The sequence below is a fragment of the Branchiostoma lanceolatum genome, chromosome 19, assembly GCF_035083965.1.
Source record: "Branchiostoma lanceolatum isolate klBraLanc5 chromosome 19, klBraLanc5.hap2, whole genome shotgun sequence".
NCBI lineage: Eukaryota > Metazoa > Chordata > Leptocardii > Amphioxiformes > Branchiostomatidae > Branchiostoma > Branchiostoma lanceolatum.
In genome coordinates, this window is record NC_089740.1 from 7,370,884 (window position 1) to 7,391,607 (window position 20,724).

General features: G+C 39.0%; 4 protein-coding genes across 7 annotated transcripts; 2 read left to right on the forward strand and 2 right to left on the reverse strand.

The window, feature by feature from the left end:
- Positions 1-60: 60 nt before the first annotated feature.
- On the reverse strand, positions 61-15,067 carry LOC136425558 (neuronal acetylcholine receptor subunit alpha-10-like). 4 transcript variants are annotated; one of them, XM_066414475.1, is made up of 8 exons: positions 14,964-15,067; positions 14,336-14,421; positions 13,236-13,372; positions 12,910-12,954; positions 12,514-12,623; positions 11,885-12,042; positions 1,743-2,123; positions 61-1,458 (listed from the first exon to the last, which is right to left on the reverse strand). In XM_066414475.1, exons 1-8 carry the CDS (start codon positions 15,044-15,046, stop codon positions 1,013-1,015), a joined length of 1,446 nt encoding a protein of 481 aa, XP_066270572.1. In that variant the 5' UTR covers positions 15,047-15,067; the 3' UTR covers positions 61-1,012. The 4 variants fall into 4 exon arrangements, with proteins under 4 accessions (XP_066270572.1, XP_066270571.1, XP_066270574.1 ...); XM_066414474.1 differs by lacking the exons at positions 61-1,458; positions 1,743-2,123 and adding exons at positions 9,823-10,861; positions 11,236-11,613; XM_066414477.1 differs by lacking the exons at positions 61-1,458; positions 1,743-2,123 and adding exons at positions 9,823-10,861; positions 11,236-11,613 and having other exon boundaries at positions 14,853-15,067.
- LOC136425802 (neuronal acetylcholine receptor subunit alpha-9-like) lies at positions 2,354-4,429 on the reverse strand. Its single transcript, XM_066414745.1, has 5 exons — positions 4,215-4,429; positions 3,593-3,729; positions 3,408-3,452; positions 2,974-3,083; positions 2,354-2,549 (listed from the first exon to the last, which is right to left on the reverse strand). The coding sequence occupies exons 1-5, from the start codon at positions 4,261-4,263 to the stop codon at positions 2,354-2,356; spliced, it is 537 nt and encodes a 178-aa protein (XP_066270842.1). The 5' UTR covers positions 4,264-4,429.
- On the forward strand, positions 5,801-9,616 carry LOC136425559 (neuronal acetylcholine receptor subunit alpha-9-II-like). The gene is made up of 6 exons (XM_066414478.1): positions 5,801-5,867; positions 6,411-6,544; positions 7,270-7,314; positions 7,761-7,870; positions 8,239-8,780; positions 9,154-9,616. Exons 1-6 carry the CDS (start codon positions 5,810-5,812, stop codon positions 9,576-9,578), a joined length of 1,314 nt encoding a protein of 437 aa, XP_066270575.1. The 5' UTR covers positions 5,801-5,809; the 3' UTR covers positions 9,579-9,616.
- A 125-nt stretch (positions 15,068-15,192) lies between the features above and the next one.
- LOC136426052 (acetylcholine receptor subunit alpha-like) lies at positions 15,193-20,625 on the forward strand. Its single transcript, XM_066414986.1, has 7 exons — positions 15,193-15,328; positions 16,408-16,478; positions 17,100-17,233; positions 17,775-17,819; positions 18,302-18,411; positions 18,817-19,358; positions 19,770-20,625. The coding sequence occupies exons 2-7, from the start codon at positions 16,421-16,423 to the stop codon at positions 20,219-20,221; spliced, it is 1,341 nt and encodes a 446-aa protein (XP_066271083.1). The 5' UTR covers positions 15,193-15,328; positions 16,408-16,420; the 3' UTR covers positions 20,222-20,625.
- Positions 20,626-20,724: the final 99 nt, after the last annotated feature.

The following is a 20,724-nucleotide window of genomic DNA, read 5'->3' on the forward strand; positions in this document are numbered from 1 at the left end:
GTAGGATTGTATTGGATAGCTTGAGATTTAAGAAGAATCGATCACAGAACAAGAAAAATGTGCCATTAGACAGCATTTATTTAGTATCAAGCCAAATGACACATGTACACTACATATCACCCTGTTTATGATTAGTAACAAGATATGCCCCTATCTTCTTATCTAAAGAATAGAAGGCTCATCTTCTTTAATTGGATGTAAAACATGTCGTTGAAAATGCAGTACATTTCAATAACATACAGCAAGCCATGTCAAAATACAAAGTTTGATTTGATACAATATCTCTGCTGGGAATACATTGCAATGATACATTTCTACTGATTGACTTTCTCCCGAAGCAGTTTTAGACATAGAAACACCCTTTCATACATGATTGCAATTTTCAGTCCTTTTTACTTAGCTTCAATTTCCATCTGCACCAGTTATCATCCATATACTAGTATTCACCTACTGAAACTGTCTACACTTTGTAGGGAATCTTAAACATATTTTGTTACTGTTACTATATTTTCTACATCTTACTGTACAATCCATCTGCATGGACAACTTTAAATGTATCCCAACTAGCCATGTGCTTAATAAAACAGTGATTGACTAACTCACCAAGCAGCTTTGGACATAGAAACATCCTTTCAATTATGATTATGATAATTACTTTCCTTTACTTATATGAATCACGTATATTACGAGTTTAACATTAGATGACATATGTGCCAGCATTAACATATATGTTGAGCTACAGAAAATGCTAACACTTCAATGTTAGAGTGAATAACTATTTGTCGTAATTCAGTAAAATCTAATACACAATGTATAGGGGACTTTCAACACCCTTTCTTATAACAAGATCTCGCAGTACCACACAGGGAGTTCTCGCGAGACTAATCTTTCGCATGCGCACAACTAGAAACACAACTCCCCACCCCCAAAGCACCCGTGCTTATCTTAATGATGCTCTACACCTTAATTGTACAATGCAGCTGGAGTGGAATACGTAACTAATTGTAGTCAACTAGCTGTTAGGTAACAGAAGAGAGAGCGACAGTATGATCAAAATAACGAAGAACACAGCAAGCAGGAACCTGTCAAAGATGATAGCCAGCTGCTGCCACTCATCTTCCATCTCTCTCTTCTTTTCTTTCTTCTCGTATTTTCCCATGAAGTAGTCGATGTTGTCGGCGATCCCTTCAAGATTCTCTTTATGGGAGACGAGAGTGTTTATTTCCTCCTCGGTGGCGGAAGACAGGGTGGGCTTCTTGGGCTTCTTCTTTCGGTTCTCCAGGACGAGGAGGACCCATTCATTGTCTGGCAATTGTGTCTTGTTCTCCAGCCGGCAGAGCTTCCGCAGCCAGTTGGGAACAGGGCTGATTTGAGGGCCACGGTAGTGGAGACCGAGGATGAAGATGGTCATGGCGGCTGACAAGGCGATCAGGACGATCATTGCCCCAAAGAACTGACCTGCAACAGGGCAAATAGAAATACATTTAAACTCGTGCAATCCCACCGCTGACACCATGTTGTGAAGTTTTCAGAAGCTTCAGTTTTGGCTATGTCATGCCTTGTTCATTTTCATGAGAAACAAAGGTATTTCTATATTTACGTCCAACCTTTTTTTAAAGATTAAGGGATGTCTATTTTGCAATGAAATAGTCCTTTATTGATAACAGAAAACTGCATGCTGCTCTTCTAAATATAGGAATGCAATGGTGCTAACTTTTATAATAGTTTAGATCGCGACTCACCAATAAGGGGTATGTTAAAGGAAGTTGCAGGCAGGCTTTCAATTACCAGTCCCATGAAGACTATCAGTGACAGCAACATGACGATGCTGAGGGACAACTTCTCCAGGGAATCCGCCGGCACACTGAACGTTAACAGACCGACGGCGACCAGGACGAAGCTCGTTGCCAACACGTAGTAGTTGTAGTACAGGGCCCTCCTAGCGATCTCTACTGTCCAAGTCACAGTTGTGTGGGCACCTGTGGGTGTGTTTATCAGACCTTTCTCGGCCTTTACTGACAGTAAGATCCACTCCCCGTTCTCGGTGTATTCACTCTCTGTGTTGCTTCCAGGGTTATCTTCCCTTTCGATGTCTAGCAGATCATTGCTGTACGTCCACGAACCTGTGAAATTTCAATCATATCGTTAGGTTTCTTGTCATTTGTAACCGTAGTAAGTCTTGTGTAATGGTCTATCGAGTAAAATTATGTACATTCTTTAGAATAGGGGAAAGGTGTTATTACGTATGTGAAAGTGCACCACTTTATTGTATTCATGTTGTCATTTTAGTTGAACATCCCAGGGTGGTTGTCAAGTATATGTTGGTAAACTGTATTTTAAAAATGCACAGTCCTCATAAACAAACAAAACCACGCAGACAAACAAACAAACCTAATGTTATAGGGCATCGTTGAATGTCGTACGGGAAGCGGGATACGTCCATCAGACAGGTGGATCGTACAGTGACCGGATGGAACCAGTTCACCCTTCCGTCGTAAAAGACCTCCGCGTTTGTGTCTGGGGTGGATGAAAATCCCTCGTCCTGAATTCTTCAGAGAAAGAAAATGAAAAGAAACATTAATGTATTGAACGTCATCGCAGTATTAATCCCCATGTCGGTGTCCCAATTTGCATTTCAGTGAATGATAAATTGTACCTCTTGCGTTTTCTGACATCTAAATGTCGCTTTCCCTTCCCAAATAACCACATTGATTGCATACAGTTCAAATAAAAATACAAAGAATACACAAACATCACGTATACGATTGAGCTGCAATCCCTTTAATGCAAATAGGGACACCAACATGGCGGCCAGCACAATTAAAAACGTGTTACTTTATAGTTAGACACACGACTTGTATTGGAGACGACGTTGGCATTTTACATGGAGATTAGTTGTCATAGAAAAATGACTACTGTCTGCAAATCTGACAAGAGATAGAAATCACGCGTGTATAGAGTATCACACCTTACCTGTTGTAGACAACTATGTCAGGCCGCCATATATTCTCACTGTTCGTGTGGATACTCTCGATGCCGCCATATTTTGTGACGTTCCAGGTCAAATACTCATCTACCCAGTGCTGTGTACAGCAAATAGTACTTTACAGTTTGTTACATTCATTAACAACCACAACAATATACGGCAGTGTTAAATTCAAATTGCACAATAACTAGCCAAAATGTTTGCCTCACTTTGACAGAGAATACATAAGTGCAATATATTTCAAGCGAAGTAATTGTAAATGCAATTTAAAGTAGTAGTAGTAGTGCTAGTGGCAGAAGTACTGTAGAAGTAGTAGTACATGTAGTAGCAGTAGTAGTAGCAGTAGTAGCAGTAGTAGCAGTAGTAGCAGTAGTAGCAGTAGTAGTAGTAGTAGTAGTAGTAATAGTAGTAGTAGACTCACGTAACGATTCCACAAGTTTGAGGTCATAATCTGCTCTCTGGAATTCTGAAACATACGATACGAGTAGTTAACGAATTCTAACAGTAACTATCCTACTTCAAACAAAGACAAAACAAACGAATCTCCTTGTTCACACAAAGGCAAAGCAATCGAATGAAGACGAATAAAATGAGACAAGTCCTCACCACTTCTAAGATCTGGGCAATGATAACGTCAATAGCAACGGTCACTGTTGTGGACGCGTCTTTTACAGGCCTCGCGTCCGTGCTGTAGTCCTTCAGTAACGTCTGTATCAGTTCAGCCTCATACACTCCCTGTGTCACTGTGAAAAAAGTAATAATAACAGCTTCATCGCACAACAGCTGGATATCAAGATACAATGCATGGCAACTTGTACTACTTGACAACAACTCTCAGAAACTAATCTACAGTAAAAAAAAATTACTATATTGTATAGGTTGATGTTATAGACTTGTACAGTCTTTAGTGAAATTTTCAACGCTATATTTCTCTTGCAGGGATTCTTTATAAGTCATATGTGTATTCATATGTGTCTGTCTGTGTAGTCAAATTTGGTCCTTTTTAGCAATTGCAACAAATGTTCATATACTATATTACACTCATCATAATATTCGAGCCATTTGATTAGACAATAGTATTCTTCCTCCACCAGTTCTTGACAAAATATTAACAATTCCATAAACGTGTTATTCTTTTAAAAGTGTATATCTTAACATCACAAAATGCTCTGAAACGGGCTATGTTGGAACATTCAATACACCATGATGCAAAAAAAAGACAACTTACTTTCACATGTGGTCAACAACAATAACCCCAGTGATATACAGAACAACATGGTGTATATCTTCTTGGTCGCGACTCGTGAAAATAGTCTATTTTAAGTATCTCAACAAAAATGTCACAAATAACGCATTAAGTATATACACTTGATTGCAAGACACTTATCACTAGTGAAGCATAGGCATTTGATATGTTGACTAGTACTAAAGGACGGACATAATAGAAGCTGTGAAATTCACACGGTTGTTACATACGACTGGCTGCATTTCTAATTATGTAAGTGGTCCACTTTGGATTAACGGACGTAACACCCAATCACAAAGGACAGTTTCTATGACCTATTACCTAAACTATGGTTCTCTGTCAAGAAAGCTAGAGAAAAGTAAGTATATTATACAAAAATACACACGAAGAAACAAGACGTAAGCACCAATAAACGATCAATTACCATGCGACACAATAAACAGTATTAGCGACTAAAACAGTCGATTTGTCGCCAAGGTCAGTCAAAATGTTCAGCTCAACTTTTTCCGACTAATTACCCCGTGGTCCCGTTAATGGCACACCTTAATCGTTTGTAACTGCTTCTTATGTAACTGTTTTAAAAGGCGGTGGCAGTCTAGATCAGATTAAGAGACAAATGTCAAAGAAAAGATGGTTGTATCTCAACAGAGCGATGCACTGAAACTGTATTTTGGAATTTGATTCACCCGTACTTTGTCTTCGAAAAAGTCCAATGACACGAGGTTAGTTTGCATGCCCCATAATTGTAGCTTATGTCATAGGACGAAAGTGTGCCCTGGGAGTGAGCCTCGAGGCCTTCGAAAGAACAGGTTTGACGATAGTTAGGAGCGAGGCACGTTTACACGAGGCCTGGCCCGCATGAGGTCAAAACCGGGGGCAAACTCTGAGTCCTTTCTTTGTTACAGTGCGAGTGTAATTGTAACAATGTCCACATGTCCGGATCCTGAATCCAGACAGTTCATTGTCTTAAGATGGTTTTGGTATCAGTGATATCCTCTTAAAGACCAGAGTGATATTGTGGTGTAAATCTCGTGTTCTTTTAAGAAGACGACAACTAACAAGGTAAGACAAATGGCTTTGTTTGAAGGTGTATATTTCGGGCACCTGTTTAATCGTCTGGATCGTTGAAAAATTGTTTGCACAAAAAGAGTATAAAAGTTAAGGACTATTAATCGACCACTATGTATTATAGTCTTAAACCACTAAAGGCAGATAACCAAAAATATAGAATGTGTTTAGATATACGTGATATCAACATAATCATAGATTAAAGCCTAATATATGTGCATTTTTTGCCACAGAGTCGCATGTCCAACTAAATGAACCAAGTTTACTGATATACAATCAATATACGGTATATCATGTGTACAGAAATATGTAACTGATGATTAAGCCACTAGATGTTCTACTATTGTTTCTTTCTTTTCATATAAAAGGCACAGCGTTATTACTGTATATACGTGTGCATGTATGTACGTGTATACTGTATTGATATATACACGTACGAGTGCGCCAACCAATATTATGTTTCCGAACTTACTGACATTTCTTGACTCATTTTCAGCATCTTGATTACCATGGCAACGGTGACTGCATTCGCCTTTGTTCTGTTGTACCTCTGTTACTTTCAAAATGGTAAGTACCTTTTTATATTGCAAATTTATGTGCTCTTTGGTAAATTTGTCCCCTTCTTTATTTTTCAACATTAGTAGTAATGAAGTGAGATTTCATGTATTTTGATACTCTCAAAAAATGGGACAGAGGATAAAAAGGTCATGATCTTCTCCACTAACCTCTGCTTGGACAGTATGATTGAGTATATACAAGAAATGTACTGAAAGCTATTATATATTAGGAATCTAAGTCGGCCATTACTATTGCCCAGTTACCAGTGTGTCGGAGAGGAAAGTGGCGGGCACGTTACTGACACTTTACTGACATGTTACTGATATGTTACTGACATATTACTGACAGTTTACCACTATTTCTCATAGCCTACCCATGTGCCGCTGTGTACAAGAGGGAAGTTTGTTGACATGTTACTGACTATCATGTTACCGGCAGTGCACTAGTACTACTTTTCATACCCCGTTACCGTGGTGTCGTACATGTAACTGACATGTTACTGGATTGCAACTGACAAATTACTGACAACTTACCACTATTTCTAATACCCAGTTACTGGCGTGACTGAGAGGGAAGTGGTGGACATGTTACTGACAGGCTATCAGAAAGAGGGCCGGCCTGTACAAGACCCAACACAAGCCGTTGTAACATCGCTGGATGTGTTCCTGATACAGATAGTCAAACTGGTACGACGCAAAATCACTCTAAATCATCTCGAATCCTAACTTCTTTAGTTGGAATATAAACAGCAATTTCAACAACAATAGAGAAATTATGATGATATTCGTTGTGTAGTTAACTTGACATAATGTAGAATGAATAGCCAAGTGGAATGGGATGACGTCACAATGACTTCAGAATGGTATTGTTTGCAAGGAGTGGCGCGAACCCATTTCTAATTGACTGTATAATCAAATGATCATGATTTCTACATTGACTGGGCTAAGTACAGGTCATTGGATTTACACACAAAAATACGCACACAGACACGTGCACACACACACACACATACACACACACACACACACACACACACACACACACACACACACACACACACACACACACACACACATTACACCATCACATACACGAAACATAAACAAAAGTATATAGATACGAATTTACATATAGTTACCAGAAACGTATCGTCTGTCAAAATAAAGACTGTTCCAGCCGCCAAGCCACGCTCTCGATGGAACGGAAATAGAACAGTCTTTCTTTGCATTCATATCAATCTGCTTCCCTGCGAAGGGTGTCGACGCCCGCGCGCATGGAACGGACTACTTTCTCTCGCGGAAGGAAAAGAGAAATGCATAGAACTCTCGACGTGGCTTGGCGGCTGGTTCAAAACAACCCTGCCTAGAACATGTTGTCTGTAGACACTGATGTTGGATTTTGCTATTTGCAGGTCCCCCAAAGACAGGTCCTCATCGTTAACTTGTGGCTTCTGCAGGTAAGAAATTCTGTTTAAAAACTACATGGATCTGGTTGCATAGGTTATGCATAAGCCATAATCGTAAACCATTACAACACTTTAAAATGTCAGAATGAACAAAATGGAAACACATAACATTTGCATACAACAGGGCAAATAGATTGGTCAATTTGTGAAGATATTCATAAGCAATGTAGGATAACGAAATAATATTTAAGTAGGCTTACAGTTCACTTAAAGCAGCTTATCAAACGATGAATCCAACGCAAATAATTAGATGCCTGAAATTACAGTTCACAGAAAAAAGTTTGGGACCGCATTCTTCACACTGAAGCAGCGACACCTAGCTGCAGTGCAAAGTATTAGCAGTCATGGTTTTCTTACGAAAGATGACAGACGTCCAAAAACATCCGCTGTTGTAACTCTTTAGTTGCATTACTACATTGTACACCAATTTCTTGCAGCGGTGGAAGGACGACTTTCTATCCTGGAATCCTGCTGAATATGACAACATTTCAAGTATCAGACTTGGGATTAATAAGATATGGAGGGCAAGACTCGTGCATTATAACAGGTAGGGCTACAAAACAACGACAACTAAAGCCAGTCTTCAAACTGTCTTAAGTAAAAATATTGGACTTTACTGATTAAAAATTGTATTGTCTACCAAGACAAAGCAAAAGAGTAAGACCAATGCTAATGACAGGATATTCCAAATAAGGACATACTAGATTGGGCCTCCTAGCGATTTTTCTTGGTACTGTAGCAGAATTTTCTGTTTTTTGTATCTTTTGCTCTGGACATGCTATGGTCTTGATCTTCCTGTACTAGTGCAGGCTGAAAGTGTGTGTGCCTTGCGCATGTATGTGTATGTATGGGCCTGTTTTTTTCTGTAGTTTTATTTCTTCGCAATATCAATGACGTTTTGGTTGACTCCCGCAGACAGCACGAAGAAGGTTGGTCAAAGACACCGGACACGAACGCCATCGTGCGAAGCAACGGCGAAGTGCTTTGGGCGTACCCAATTACCATACACAGCACATGTGTCCTGGACATTGTTAACTTTCCTTTCGACGTGCAGAGATGTCCCCTGAAGTTTGGCTCCTGGACCTACGATGCATCCAGCCTGAAGCTACTCAATGTTTCTGTCAGAGGGAATATGGATGAGTTTATTGAAAACGGTGAATGGACATTGCTGTCCTTTGACCTGGAAGTGAATCATGTGGAGTACTCCTGCTGCCCCGGTGTATTGTGGGACGACATGACGTACACAATCACCATAAAACGGCGTTCGAAGTTTTACGTGCTCTACTTTGTCTCGCCAAGCGTGCTCATGGCTTTTATGGCTGTGTGTGGGTTTTGGTTGCCACCGGATTCAGGGGAAAGGTTACTGCTTTGTTTCACCTTGCTGCTGTCTCTGACTTGGTTGTTGCAGGTCGTTACCCATCATCTTCCAGACACCGCCACAAGCATCCCTCTAATAAGTACGTATAGCATAAGATATTTTAGCATAGACTGGACACAGGCATAGGCAGTACACAGGCAGTACATAAAAGTAAACAACACATATAGACAGTATATAGTCAGTACATAGCCAATGCATAATCATAGACAGTACATAAACAGCACATAGACAGTGTATAGACAGTACATAGACAGTACATAATAGTAAACGGCATCCACAAAGACAGTATGTAGTCAGTACATAGCCAATGCATAATCATAGACAGTACATAAACAGCAAACAAATAATACATAAACAGCGCCATAAACAATATCTTAATCATCTGCTTTGCCATAACTTGTAGATTCACATTAAACTTTGTTTACTAAAGCCAAACGTTGTTATTTTTTCAGGCGCATTCTTCATTGCGACCATCCTTCTTGCTGGCACATCGTCCGCTCTAACCATCTTTACCCTGAGTCTGCATTTCAAGACATTCGACCTCCAGCCCGTCCCAAAATGGCTGCGATATATCTTTTGTCTTGGCCCCCTTCATCCAAACATAGTCAACGCACCAAAGGCCAATGACCATGAGGACATGGATGCGTCGTTTGTGACTGATGATGCAATGCCAATGGAAGCATTACAGCCTTCCCGCACGCTCAGAGCCAGAAACGTCTTGCAGCATCTCAAAGATGAACACCAAAGCATGTCCCGTTATGGGAGACTAGAGAAGGAGTGGAGAATCCTGGCTGGAAAGATAGACAGATGCCTTTTGGTCGCATTTTTCATTGTTCTGGTTGTCCTAACTGGAGCGATTTTTGGACCACATGTGTAGTCGACAGAAAAATGTTAAATATAAGAATTATGAAAGGTTTTGTGGTTGTTATCTTTGCAAAGCTATATATGTTTGTGTCTCATATATATCCGTTTTCACAATCGTTTGCTAATGTTTTAATGATGACCAATCCAATACATTATCTTAATGCACTACATGATATCCAATAGTATAAACACTATGCTGTATTAGTGACCTTATTTGATTGTCTGATTATTCTTTGAACAGAGAACCAACCAGAAAATGTCATTAGACAATTTTTATTCATTATTCAGACATTTGTTATGAATATGATGAATACCCAGTTGATAACCATTGTCAAACTATGTCACTATTTACTTTTCTTAAGACTAAAACACTATACCAAACGCCTTTTAACATTCTATGGATTTGGAACATGCTATGAAAGGTACAGGAGAAAATTTACCAGAATGTTTTTAAATAACATAGACACTGCAATTTCTGAATCTGTGTGTAATGAATAAAGTGAACTTGAATATGATATTTATGCTAAGACTGCATTGTATATCTCCTTATTGACTTAAAATCTATCATCCAGAAGCTATAGACTCAGAAATGCCTTTCCATTAATCACAATAATCCCTTTACTTATTACACATACATTATAGGTTTATAGTCCAGTAATCTAACATACTTACTTATTTATTGAAAAAAAGAAAATTGCAAACATTGCAATCTCACAGTGAATGACTATTTCTCGCTATTGAGTAAAATTAAGATAAGTTTAAACACCCCTTTCTTACTTTAACGATGTTTTCTACACCTTAATTAATCGATTGTACAATCCAGCTGAAGTGAAATGTTGGACTAATTGTTACGTGCAAGGTAACTAGGTAACAGAAGAGACAGCGACAAAATGATCAAAAGGATGAAGAACACAGCAAGAAGGAACCTGTCAAAGATGATGGCCAGCTGCTGCCACTCATCTTCCATTTCTCTCTTTCTCTCTTTCTTCTCGTGCTTTGCCAGAAGGTAGTCCATATTGTCTGCAATTCCCTCCACATGCTCTTTCTCGGAGTGGATCGTTTCCATTTCCTCGTCGGTGACGGATTGCAGGGTTGCCCTCCTACGCTTGTTGTTGGAGTTCTCCAAGACGACGAGGACCCAGGGCTTGTCTTGGGTCTTGTTTTCCAGCCGGCAGAGCTTCCGCAGCCAGTTAGGAACAGGGCGGATTTTGGGGCCACGGTAGTGAATGCCGAGGATGAAGATGGTCATGGCGGCTGACAAGGCGATCAGGACGATCATTGCCCCAAAGAACTGACCTGCAACAGAGCAAACGGAGATAGACTTAAATCTTTTTGATTGGCCGGTAGAAATAGCTATTCGCGCTAGTTGGGCAACCCTGGCTGTTCATGTAGCAACGTGTTTATGCCAAACCAATAGATAAACACTTAAACTCGTGCAATCCCACCGCTGACGACATGTTAAGAAGCTTTGTTACAAGCTCATCTCATGCCATGTTCATAAAAGAGATTTTTATGTAGTAGTTACGTTCAACGTTCAACCGTCTTCTACGACGCCGTTTTTACAATGCAATCAGGAAAAGAATAGTACTTTATTAAACAGAAAACTACAGGTTACTTTTATAGATATAGGATAGGAATACAATGGTGATTGTTCTTTATACGCAACTCACCAATAAGAGGAATGCTTGTGGAAGTGGCAGGCAGACTTGCAGTGACCAGTTCCATGAAGACCACTAGTGACAGCAACATGACGATACTGAGGGACAGTTTCTCCCCGGAATCCGCCGGCACACTGAATGTCAACAGACCGAGGACGACCAGAATGATGCTCGATGCCACCACGTAGAAGTTGTAGTAGAGGGCCCTCCTCGAGATCTCTACAGTCCAGGTCAGAGTGGTGTAGCCGCCAATGGATCCATTTATCACATCTTTCTTGGCGCTTATCGACAATAAGAACCACTCGCCGTTCTCGATGTATTCCTCTCTGTCGTTGTCAGTGCCATTTTCCCGTTCCATTTCCAGCATATCATTGGTGTACGTCCACGAACCTGTGACATTTAATCCTATAGTTAGATTTATTCACATAATACACATGTATGTAGTCTTAGCTAGCCTTGTGTAATAATTTAGTTTATGTCTATCATGTCGAATTATGTGCATTCCTAACATTTCATTATGTATGTGAGATTGCATCTCTTGGTTGTATTTATGTTATCATATTAATCGAGCATTCCAGGATGATCGTCGAGTACGTGTTTGTATTCTTGAAATGCAGAGCTCTAGTAAAAACAAATAACAAGTAAATAAAAGCAAACAAACCTAATGTTAGAGGGCACCGCTGAATGTCGTACGGGAAGCGGGATACGTCCATCAGACAGGTGGAGCGTAAAGTGACCGGATGAAACCAGTTCACCCTTCCGTCGTAGAAAACCTCCGCGTTTGTATCTGGGGTGGATGACCATCCTTCGTCCTGGAGTCTTTAGCGGATGAAAATAAAAAGAAACAATTATGTTTAGAGAGCTAACACGTAGCGGTATCGCTTTGCCCACCGCCATTTTGGTGTCCCAATTTGCACACTAGTGAATCATGACCCCAGCCATCTAAAGATTTCCTGATCCCCTGAACTAACCACATTAAATGTCTATAGTTGAAAGAGGAATAATTATTCAAGAATACAGTTACCTAAATACCTTGTGTCCGCATAAGCAGTCAGCCACCTAAATGCAAATAGGGACACCAACATGGCGGGCACCACCGTGAGAACGCTCTTTTACGTTACAATAGGTACACAAGAATTCTACAAGGATAGACCACAAGCAAAACAACCTTATTATCTTGCATGTTATCGATTACTAGTTGTCACGCGGTAAATGGACAGCCGTCTTCAATCTCAGACAGCAGAAAAAATATCATGCGTCATTATAGCATTATTGTATATCACACGGTACCTGTTGTAGACGAGTATGTCAGGTCGCCATATATTCTCACTGTTCGTATGGATGCTCTCGATGCCGCCATATTGTGTGACATTCCAGGTCAAATACTCGTCCACCCAGTTCTGTGTACAGCGAACAATACATCACAGTTTACTCACTACGTCACATTTAGTGTAATATTTATCTGTTTATATCATACATAGCTTTCATCACAACGATGGGAAATGTTGGAAACATACAATGTACAGCATACTGTTCAACGTTTTTGTTGTCAGTTAAAAATGTCAATCAAAATGACAGATAGATACACAGGTCGCCCAAATGTCTGTCTCAGTTTGAAAGAACACATAATCATTTCAAGGAAAGTAACTGTTGGTGTAAAGAGTTGACAAGTACATAGTAACTCACGTAACGAAACCACAAGTTTGATGTCATAATCTGCTCCCTGGAATTCTGAAATAAAGAAGGTAAGGTAAGGCGAGTAGTTAACATATTTGATCAATCTTATAAGAATCAAAACAGAAAAACAACACCGCAGAAAGCTACTAGGAGGTCCACTATCAAACGTGAACCTTTGCTTTCCCGAAACATATCCACCTATCAAAGATCATAAAGGTCCATATGCATCTTCAATCATCTTCAAACAAACCCAACCACAAATAGTATAGAAATCATGACCTTCTTGGCAAAGGCAACAAAACAAAGCAACAGATACGTATGACACAAGTCCTTACCACTTCTATGATTTGTGCAAGGATAACAGCCATGACAACGTTGACAGTTGTGGACCAGTCTTTCACAGGCCTTGTTTCCCTCCTGTAGTCTTCCAGTAAGTCCTGTATCAACTCAGCCTCAGGCACGGCCTGTGTCACTGTGAGATAAGTAAAAATAAGATATAGAAACTTACTGTAGAATAGCAATATAGAATGATTTTGTATTCATGTATACCTTTGTTTTACCTTACATTTGTATTTCGACATTGTTGTCAACATGCAATTAGCCTACGGGCATGAATTTGCAATAAACTATTATAATAACAACTTTGTCACACAAAATTTGTATGAGATGTGATGGTATACATTGGGAAGTATATCAAAGGATGTCTAGACGTTAGAAACTCCTCCAATGATTGTAAAATCCCATTGCATTCCCATACTACTACACCATATTGTATAAGATAGACTGATTAGCCTAATAGAATGTTATCTATGTACCAGTGAATGCCATACTTTGTACCTTGTACAATTGTTGTGCAATAAAGTTATCAGTATCATTATTATTATGATATGTACGATATGAGAGTTGTTAACATTCCATGTTATTTGTCATACATTGTACATGATGCAATAGTTGTGCAATTAACTTTGACTTGACTATAAAGTATGAAGCATGGTAACTTCTACAACTCCACGTAAACTTATCTATTCTACAAAATACTATATATTCTAGTATTTACTTGTAGAGTCATTCGTGGAACGCTTATGCTGTTTCTTATGTTCATATCTTATCACATTTCAGTAAACGAGTACTGTATATATAAACATATATATAGTACAGGTAGGTTCTTTATATATTATCATTTGACATATTGACAAATTATGGTATCAGATGACATACATATATGTAGTATATTACACATACAATAACACTTGGGGCATTCAAGTTGAAAATAATATAAACTCTTCACCAGTTCTGGACAAAATTTCAACCATTCCATAAACAAACGTTATTATTTCAGAAATCACTACCTTGATAAACACAAAAAGAATGATCTATAATGTCTAGGGATGGGCTATGTTGGAACAATTAATACTGAACAAAATAGTCAACTTACTGTCAAACATGGTCAACACCAATAGTCCAAGTGTTATACGGAAAAACATGGCGTTTCTTCTTCGTTCTGACTCGGAGAGAAAATATCTATAACACAAATTCCACAATTCATGAACATAGATAGTACATAATCATACTTGATTACATATCAAGTACAGGCTTTATGTATATTAGATATACCTTTGTATTGTGGAGGGATATGAAAGAAACTGTGAAAATCTCACAGCTGCTATAATATGACTGCCTGCATCATTATTGTCAGTAGTTGGAACGACTTATGACCTAAAGATTATTCTTTGTCACTAAAACTAGAGCAACGCAAGTTATATCTACAAACATACACACGGAGAAAAACAAGTAAGACACAGTGAACTATAGATCAACTTACTGATACGACAGTAAACAGTTGTAGCTAATAAACGTACCCGTGTTCGACCTGCCGCCAAGTAGACAAAATGTCAGCCAAAACGTTTGGTTTGATTTCTTCCAACCGATTACCCTACTAAAGGCACACCTACCTTACTCTTATTTGTATCTGTTGAGTTTGTTTTGAAGGACGTTGGCAGTCTTGACTAGGGGCAAACGTCAGAGGTTATACTATATCCTAATAAGGTGATGAACTAGACAACCTCTTGAAATGTGCTGCGCCCTTCTTCCACGAAAATATTTTTGAAAAATAGTTTGCAAGCACCCATATTGTTGCCGAGGTCATAGGAGGACGATATGTGGTAGAATGAGCCTAAAGGCATTCGAAATAACTGGTTCGACCATATGTCAACACACGACTCGTCTGCATTTATTGAGGCCTAGCCCCCATAGGGGTCAAAAACGGGGGCAAACCCTTAGTTCTTTCTTTGCTACATTGTGAAAGCAATTGTAACAGTGTCTGATAACGACATCTTTCTTGATATGACTGAAGTAATATTATCTTAAAGACCAGGGCGATATTGTGGCGTTGATATAGTGCTCTTTCGAGGATGCAACGTTTAACAAGGTGAGATGACTTAGTTTGAAGGTAGAAATTTCAGACAAAAGTTTATTTTTTCCAGGAAAAAACGTCTGGATCGTTTGAAGATTGTCTACACAAGATAACCGAAATGGACTACTAATCGAAAGCTATATACGCGTATTATGAGTCTTAAACCACTAAATACAGATAGTAGCTATCTATACAGGAAATGTGTACCAATATAGAGTATCAATATATATCATATCAGGGATCGAAATAGTGGGTGCATGTGCACCTATGTGCACCCAAAATTGGAGCTGTGCACCTAATTTGTGACTGTGGGTGCACCAGTGCACCTATATAATTTTGTACACTATATGATAACGGTTCTCTTGTACACTAGCGTAGAGAAAATTCTTCAAATGCAAGTATCAGAAAAAGCAATATAACCCTTTGTTGTACTTTATTTGATGTATTACTTTGTTGAAATTTGACCTCTGGATAGAATTAAAGACTGAAGTTCTTAATCAAGGGACGCAGTAGTGTCAAACTTATGTTTTGCTGACATTCAACTTTATTTTAATGTGGTGTATCCAACATTGTTTTCTGTGCGCATAATTTTGTTGGTTGGGCGCACAAGTGCACCTATCTCCAAAACAGAATTTCGAGGCCTGCATATACTTCAAGCCTAGTATGTGCTATATAACATGTTGGCAGTTAATAGTATGTCATGTCTAAATTATTAAGTAAGTGAGAAGTAAGACATGCTATAAATACATGATAAGTCACATGTACAGAAATATGTTACGAATGGCTAAATCACTTGATGTTCCAAGTTGTTCACAATTGTTAGTTGATTTATGAGATAAGTTACAAGTGCACTATTGTTTGTTGATTTATCAGATAAGGCACAACAACAATGTACAAAGCAACAGCAGGAATATATATCTTACTACTAACCCATACGCTCACTTGTACGACTTCTACCTTAATAGCTTTTTTTTTCTAGTTCATATACTCGTGCGAATATATATCTGAAATGTATTCACCATGTATACGCCAGCCAAATCACAATATCATGTTTCAGAAATTATCTACAATAATTATTGTTTACTTGTTTGCAGCGTCTAGATCATCATGGCAACAAAAACAGTCTTCGTGTTTGTCCTTCTTTGCCTCTGTTACTTTCAAATCGGTACGTACTTTTCTATATTGCAATTTAAGGTGCTTTTTGGCAATTTTGTGTCTTGTGTATCTATTAACAGCACTGATACAGAGAGAGTGCTTGATATATTTTGTCGAACTTGTAACTTGGTTCAATGAATGTCATATTCAGAATTCCTTTGTTCATTTATATATCAATACCGTTTTTTTCTTATTCCCTCATCTATGTAATACAGACACATCCACATTTATAATTGGTCTAGACAAACTTGCCATCTCAAAACCTGTGTTTTTGCCTATTTCGTCTGTTACACTTAAGAATCGAGAAGAAGCATATTCCACATACTATACTATAATGCCCACTACTTTGTATCGAGCTAGTGTAGTGTAAGCAATGTTACGTATGGAACCTGAAGCAGTCATTGCTGTTTCTTATACCTTTGATATGTCGGAAAGACATGTTACTGACATGTAAGTTACTGACATATTACTGTCATGTCAGTTACTGACTTCTGACTTCAGTTGTTATTATTCCATATACCGATGCCCAGTTACCGGTGTGTCTGGGAGGGACGTGGTGAACATGTTACTGACATGTTACTGCATTGTTACTGACATGTTACTGACATTTTAACACTATCTATATGCCCAGTTACCGGTGTGTCTGAGAGGGAAGTGACTGACATGTTACTGAAAGATTATCAGAAAGAGGGCCGGCCTGTACGGGACCCAACACAAGCCGTTGAAACATCACTGGACGTGTTCCTCATACAGATAGTCAAACTGGTACTGTGCAAAGTTACTCTAACCCATCTTGAATCCTACATTTTTGTTGCTGGAATATAAACAGCAGTTCAGTCACAATAAGCTAAACTCGACAAGATGCGCCGCACCTGGCAGAATGGAATGTACCGACGTCACACAATATTGACGTCATATCTGTATTGTATTGCAAGGTGTGGCGTGAAACAAATTCTTTTGAAATGTGTAATCCGAGAATGATAATGATAACCTTTATACATGTATAATATTTTGCCCTGATAGGGTTTTACAGATCAGTGCGCGTGGCTTTATACACACACACACACACACACACACACACACACACACATATATATACATACACACACACACACACACACACACACACACACACACACACACACACACACACACACACACACAAATATATATACAGAAATAGTGGTAGCAAGACTTAGTGCAATCAATCTAAAACATAGGTTCAAAGCGAAAGACGGCCAACCTGATATTGTTTAATTAGCACATACATGTAGTAGACACTGATGTTGTTTATTGTCATTCACAGATCACCCAAAGACAAGTCCTCGTCATAAACTTTTGGCTTGTGCACGTAAGAACTTATCTTTATAAATTCATTTTTCTGGATACATATGTTCAAAATATCACTAACAGTTTAGAGAATCAGAGGGAAAGACAAGGAAACATCACGCAATACATCTAGAATATGGCAATTTATCTACCAATGAAAGTATTCACTGACAAGCAATATAAGATAACGACGGAATGCTACTTATTTTCAAGCAGTTAGTCAAAGTATAAAGACAGCGTAAAAACAGTTCAAAAGTGAGATTTTATCTTAATTATTTAATGTTAGGATTGTAAGGTAATGGTTCATTGTGTAGCCTCAATTCATGGTAGTCGTTTTAAGGTCGATCATATGCCAATTTGAAATTGTACATAATGTGTTTATGTTTGTATATGGCATACTCCAGTAATAATAGAAACTACCATGTATGTTACTACTGGATGACCTAAACAAATAAACAAACAAACAAACAGAGGCAGTAAACAATATATACTACTTTATTGTAGCGTTGGAAAGATGACTTTCTCACCTGGAATCCTGCTGAATACGGCAATATTTCCAGCATCAGAATTGGGAGTGAGAACATTTGGAGGCCAAGACTCGTCAATTATAACAGGTAGGGCTACACAATAGTGAAAAATAAATCTATCTCAGAATATTGGACTTAACTATTGTCTACCAGGACAAAACAAAACAAGTCTTTTTCACGACCTCATTACCTTTGTGAAGGAGGTACTGTGTTTTGTGCATATATGTGATTATTTGTGTTTCTGTGTTTCCAACCTACTTTGGCCAATAATGTATGATTAGTCGATAAAGACGGTCGATTTTATGCCTGCTAGCGACTTTCCTTAGTATTGTAGCAGAACTTTCTGGGTTTATATCTTTTGCTCTGGACATGCTATGGTCTTCTACCTCCTAATATCGGCCCGGTTTAAAACTTGAGTACCAACACGGGTTTGTTTTTTTTGTATATATTTATTTCTTCCCACTATTAATGGTGCTTTTATCGATCCCGCAGAGAGCACGAGGAAGGTTGGTCAGAGACACCAGACACGAACGCCATCGTGCGAAGCGACGGCGAAGTGCTTTGGAATTACCCGATCACCATACACAGCACTTGTGTCATGGACATCGCTCGATTTCCTTTCGACGTGCAGAAATGCCCCCTGAAAATCGGCTCGTGGACTTACGACTCGTCCAAACTAAAGATAGTCAATCGTTCGGAGACAGGAGATACGAATCAGTTTATCGAGAACGCCGAATGGAAACTGCTGTCCTTTGACCTGGAAGTGAATCATGTGGAGTACTCCTGCTGCCCCGGTGTATTGTGGGATGACATGACTTACACAATCGTCATACAACGGCGGTCAACATTTTTCGTATTATACACAGTCATGCCATGCGCGATCTTGGCGTTTATGGCTGTGTGTGGGTTTTGGTTGCCACCGGATTCAGGAGAAAGAATGTTCATCTGCATCAACGCGTTTCTGTCCATGATTGTGCTGGAACAGGTCGCTAACAAACATCTACCAGACACCGCCACAACCATCCCTCTGATAAGTACGTACGTAGAACAGAAGCCATTTTGTTACATAGACAGTACATGGACAGTACATAGACAGTAATAGGCAGAACATAAACAGCACGTAGACAGTACGAAACAACACATTGGCAGTACATATGCATAGACAGCACATAGACAGTATTATACAACACATAGGCATTAATACAGTGCATCATCAGCGCATAGACATTGCATAGACAGCACATAGACAGTAAATAGACAGTAATACAGTACATAGACATTACATAGACAGCATATCCAGATAGTACATAGACAGCGCCATAGACAGTATTTGTATTTTTCAATCTTAACTATCTTGCCATAAATTGTTTGCATTTTCACACCCTATGGTTACAAGTAAGTATGGTTACTAAAATCTAACGTTTCTTTTTTAAAACATTTTCCAGACATATTTATGGGAGTGAGCATTCTTCTCGTGTTTGCGTCATCCGCTCTAACCATCTTAACCTTGAGTCTACTTTTCAAGACGTTCGACCTCCAGCCCGTCCCAAAATGGCTGCGACGTATCTTTTGTCTCGGTTCGCCGGATCCAAACATAATAAGGCTCGCCCCTAAGGTGTCACCAAAAAAGGTGGACGCCAACGTGCTCGAAGTCACTGAGCTAGAGGACTTGGATGCATCGTTTGCTACTGATAGGGCAAAGGCGACATCGCAGCTTGTCAGGAGAGCTAGGAAAGTCTTGCTACAACTCAAAAAAGAATACGAAATGATGTCCCGTTATGAAAAGATACAAAAGGAGTGGAAAATCGTGGCTGGAAAGATAGACAGATGCATTTTGATCGCCTTTTTCATCGCACTGGTTGTCATAAGTGGGGCGATTTTTGGACCAAGTGGGTAGCGGTCAGAAAATGCTAAGATTAAGGATCGATGATGAATTTTTCATCTTTGCAATTAGCTTTGATATTTACCTGTGTGTCTCATTTCTGATTTGCCGATGTTTTAATTAATATGACTTCTTACATCTGCAACTGTCTTAAGAAGCGAGCTGATATTGCATCTGTACATAGTACTACTAATTTGTCTTTAGATGAAATAAGACATCACGTTCTTATATCACTATAATTGTACTTCTACTTGATCACCATGACCTGTACTGAGCTTGTAATAGCATAAATAAAGGTCTTTCGTCCATTCATTGTCCAATTCTGAAGCAGTAATTGTACTACATGATGTCCAATGTAAGTATAAACAATATTATCACGTGAATCTGCTATGTTGTAAAATAAAGATTTGCTCATCTTGTTTGATTGACTGATTCTTCAAATGTAATCTTGCTGTACACGCATCAAGCTAGCTAGGAGCATCTCTGAAAATGAACTTCCCGTATTGCTCGTTAGAGGT

Coding starts and splice junctions, on each gene's coding strand:
- LOC136425558 (XM_066414474.1), bottom strand. CDS start 15,046: ATGACCTCGGCAACAATATGGGTGCTTGCAAACTATTTTTCAAAAATA. Junction 14,422..14,963: donor GGCGCAGCACATTTCAAGAG/GTTGTCTAGTTC, acceptor TTTGTGTTATAG/ATATTTTCTCTCCGAGTCAG. Junction 12,955..13,235: donor TTGCACAAATCATAGAAGTG/GTAAGGACTTGT, acceptor TCTTTATTTCAG/AATTCCAGGGAGCAGATTAT.
- LOC136426052 (XM_066414986.1), top strand. CDS start 16,421: ATGGCAACAAAAACAGTCTTCGTGTTTGTCCTTCTTTGCCTCTGTTAC. Junction 16,479..17,099: donor CCTCTGTTACTTTCAAATCG/GTACGTACTTTT, acceptor CTATATGCCCAG/TTACCGGTGTGTCTGAGAGG. Junction 17,234..17,774: donor TCATACAGATAGTCAAACTG/GTACTGTGCAAA, acceptor TGTCATTCACAG/ATCACCCAAAGACAAGTCCT.
- LOC136425802 (XM_066414745.1), bottom strand. CDS start 4,263: ATGTTGTTCTGTATATCACTGGGGTTATTGTTGTTGACCACATGTGAA. Junction 3,084..3,407: donor CAAACTTGTGGAATCGTTAC/GTGAGTCTACTA, acceptor TGCTGTACACAG/CACTGGGTAGATGAGTATTT. Junction 2,550..2,973: donor GACATAGTTGTCTACAACAG/GTAAGGTGTGAT, acceptor CTTTCTCTGAAG/AATTCAGGACGAGGGATTTT.
- LOC136425559 (XM_066414478.1), top strand. CDS start 5,810: ATGGCAACGGTGACTGCATTCGCCTTTGTTCTGTTGTACCTCTGTTAC. Junction 7,315..7,760: donor TTAACTTGTGGCTTCTGCAG/GTAAGAAATTCT, acceptor AATTTCTTGCAG/CGGTGGAAGGACGACTTTCT. Junction 7,871..8,238: donor AGACTCGTGCATTATAACAG/GTAGGGCTACAA, acceptor TGACTCCCGCAG/ACAGCACGAAGAAGGTTGGT.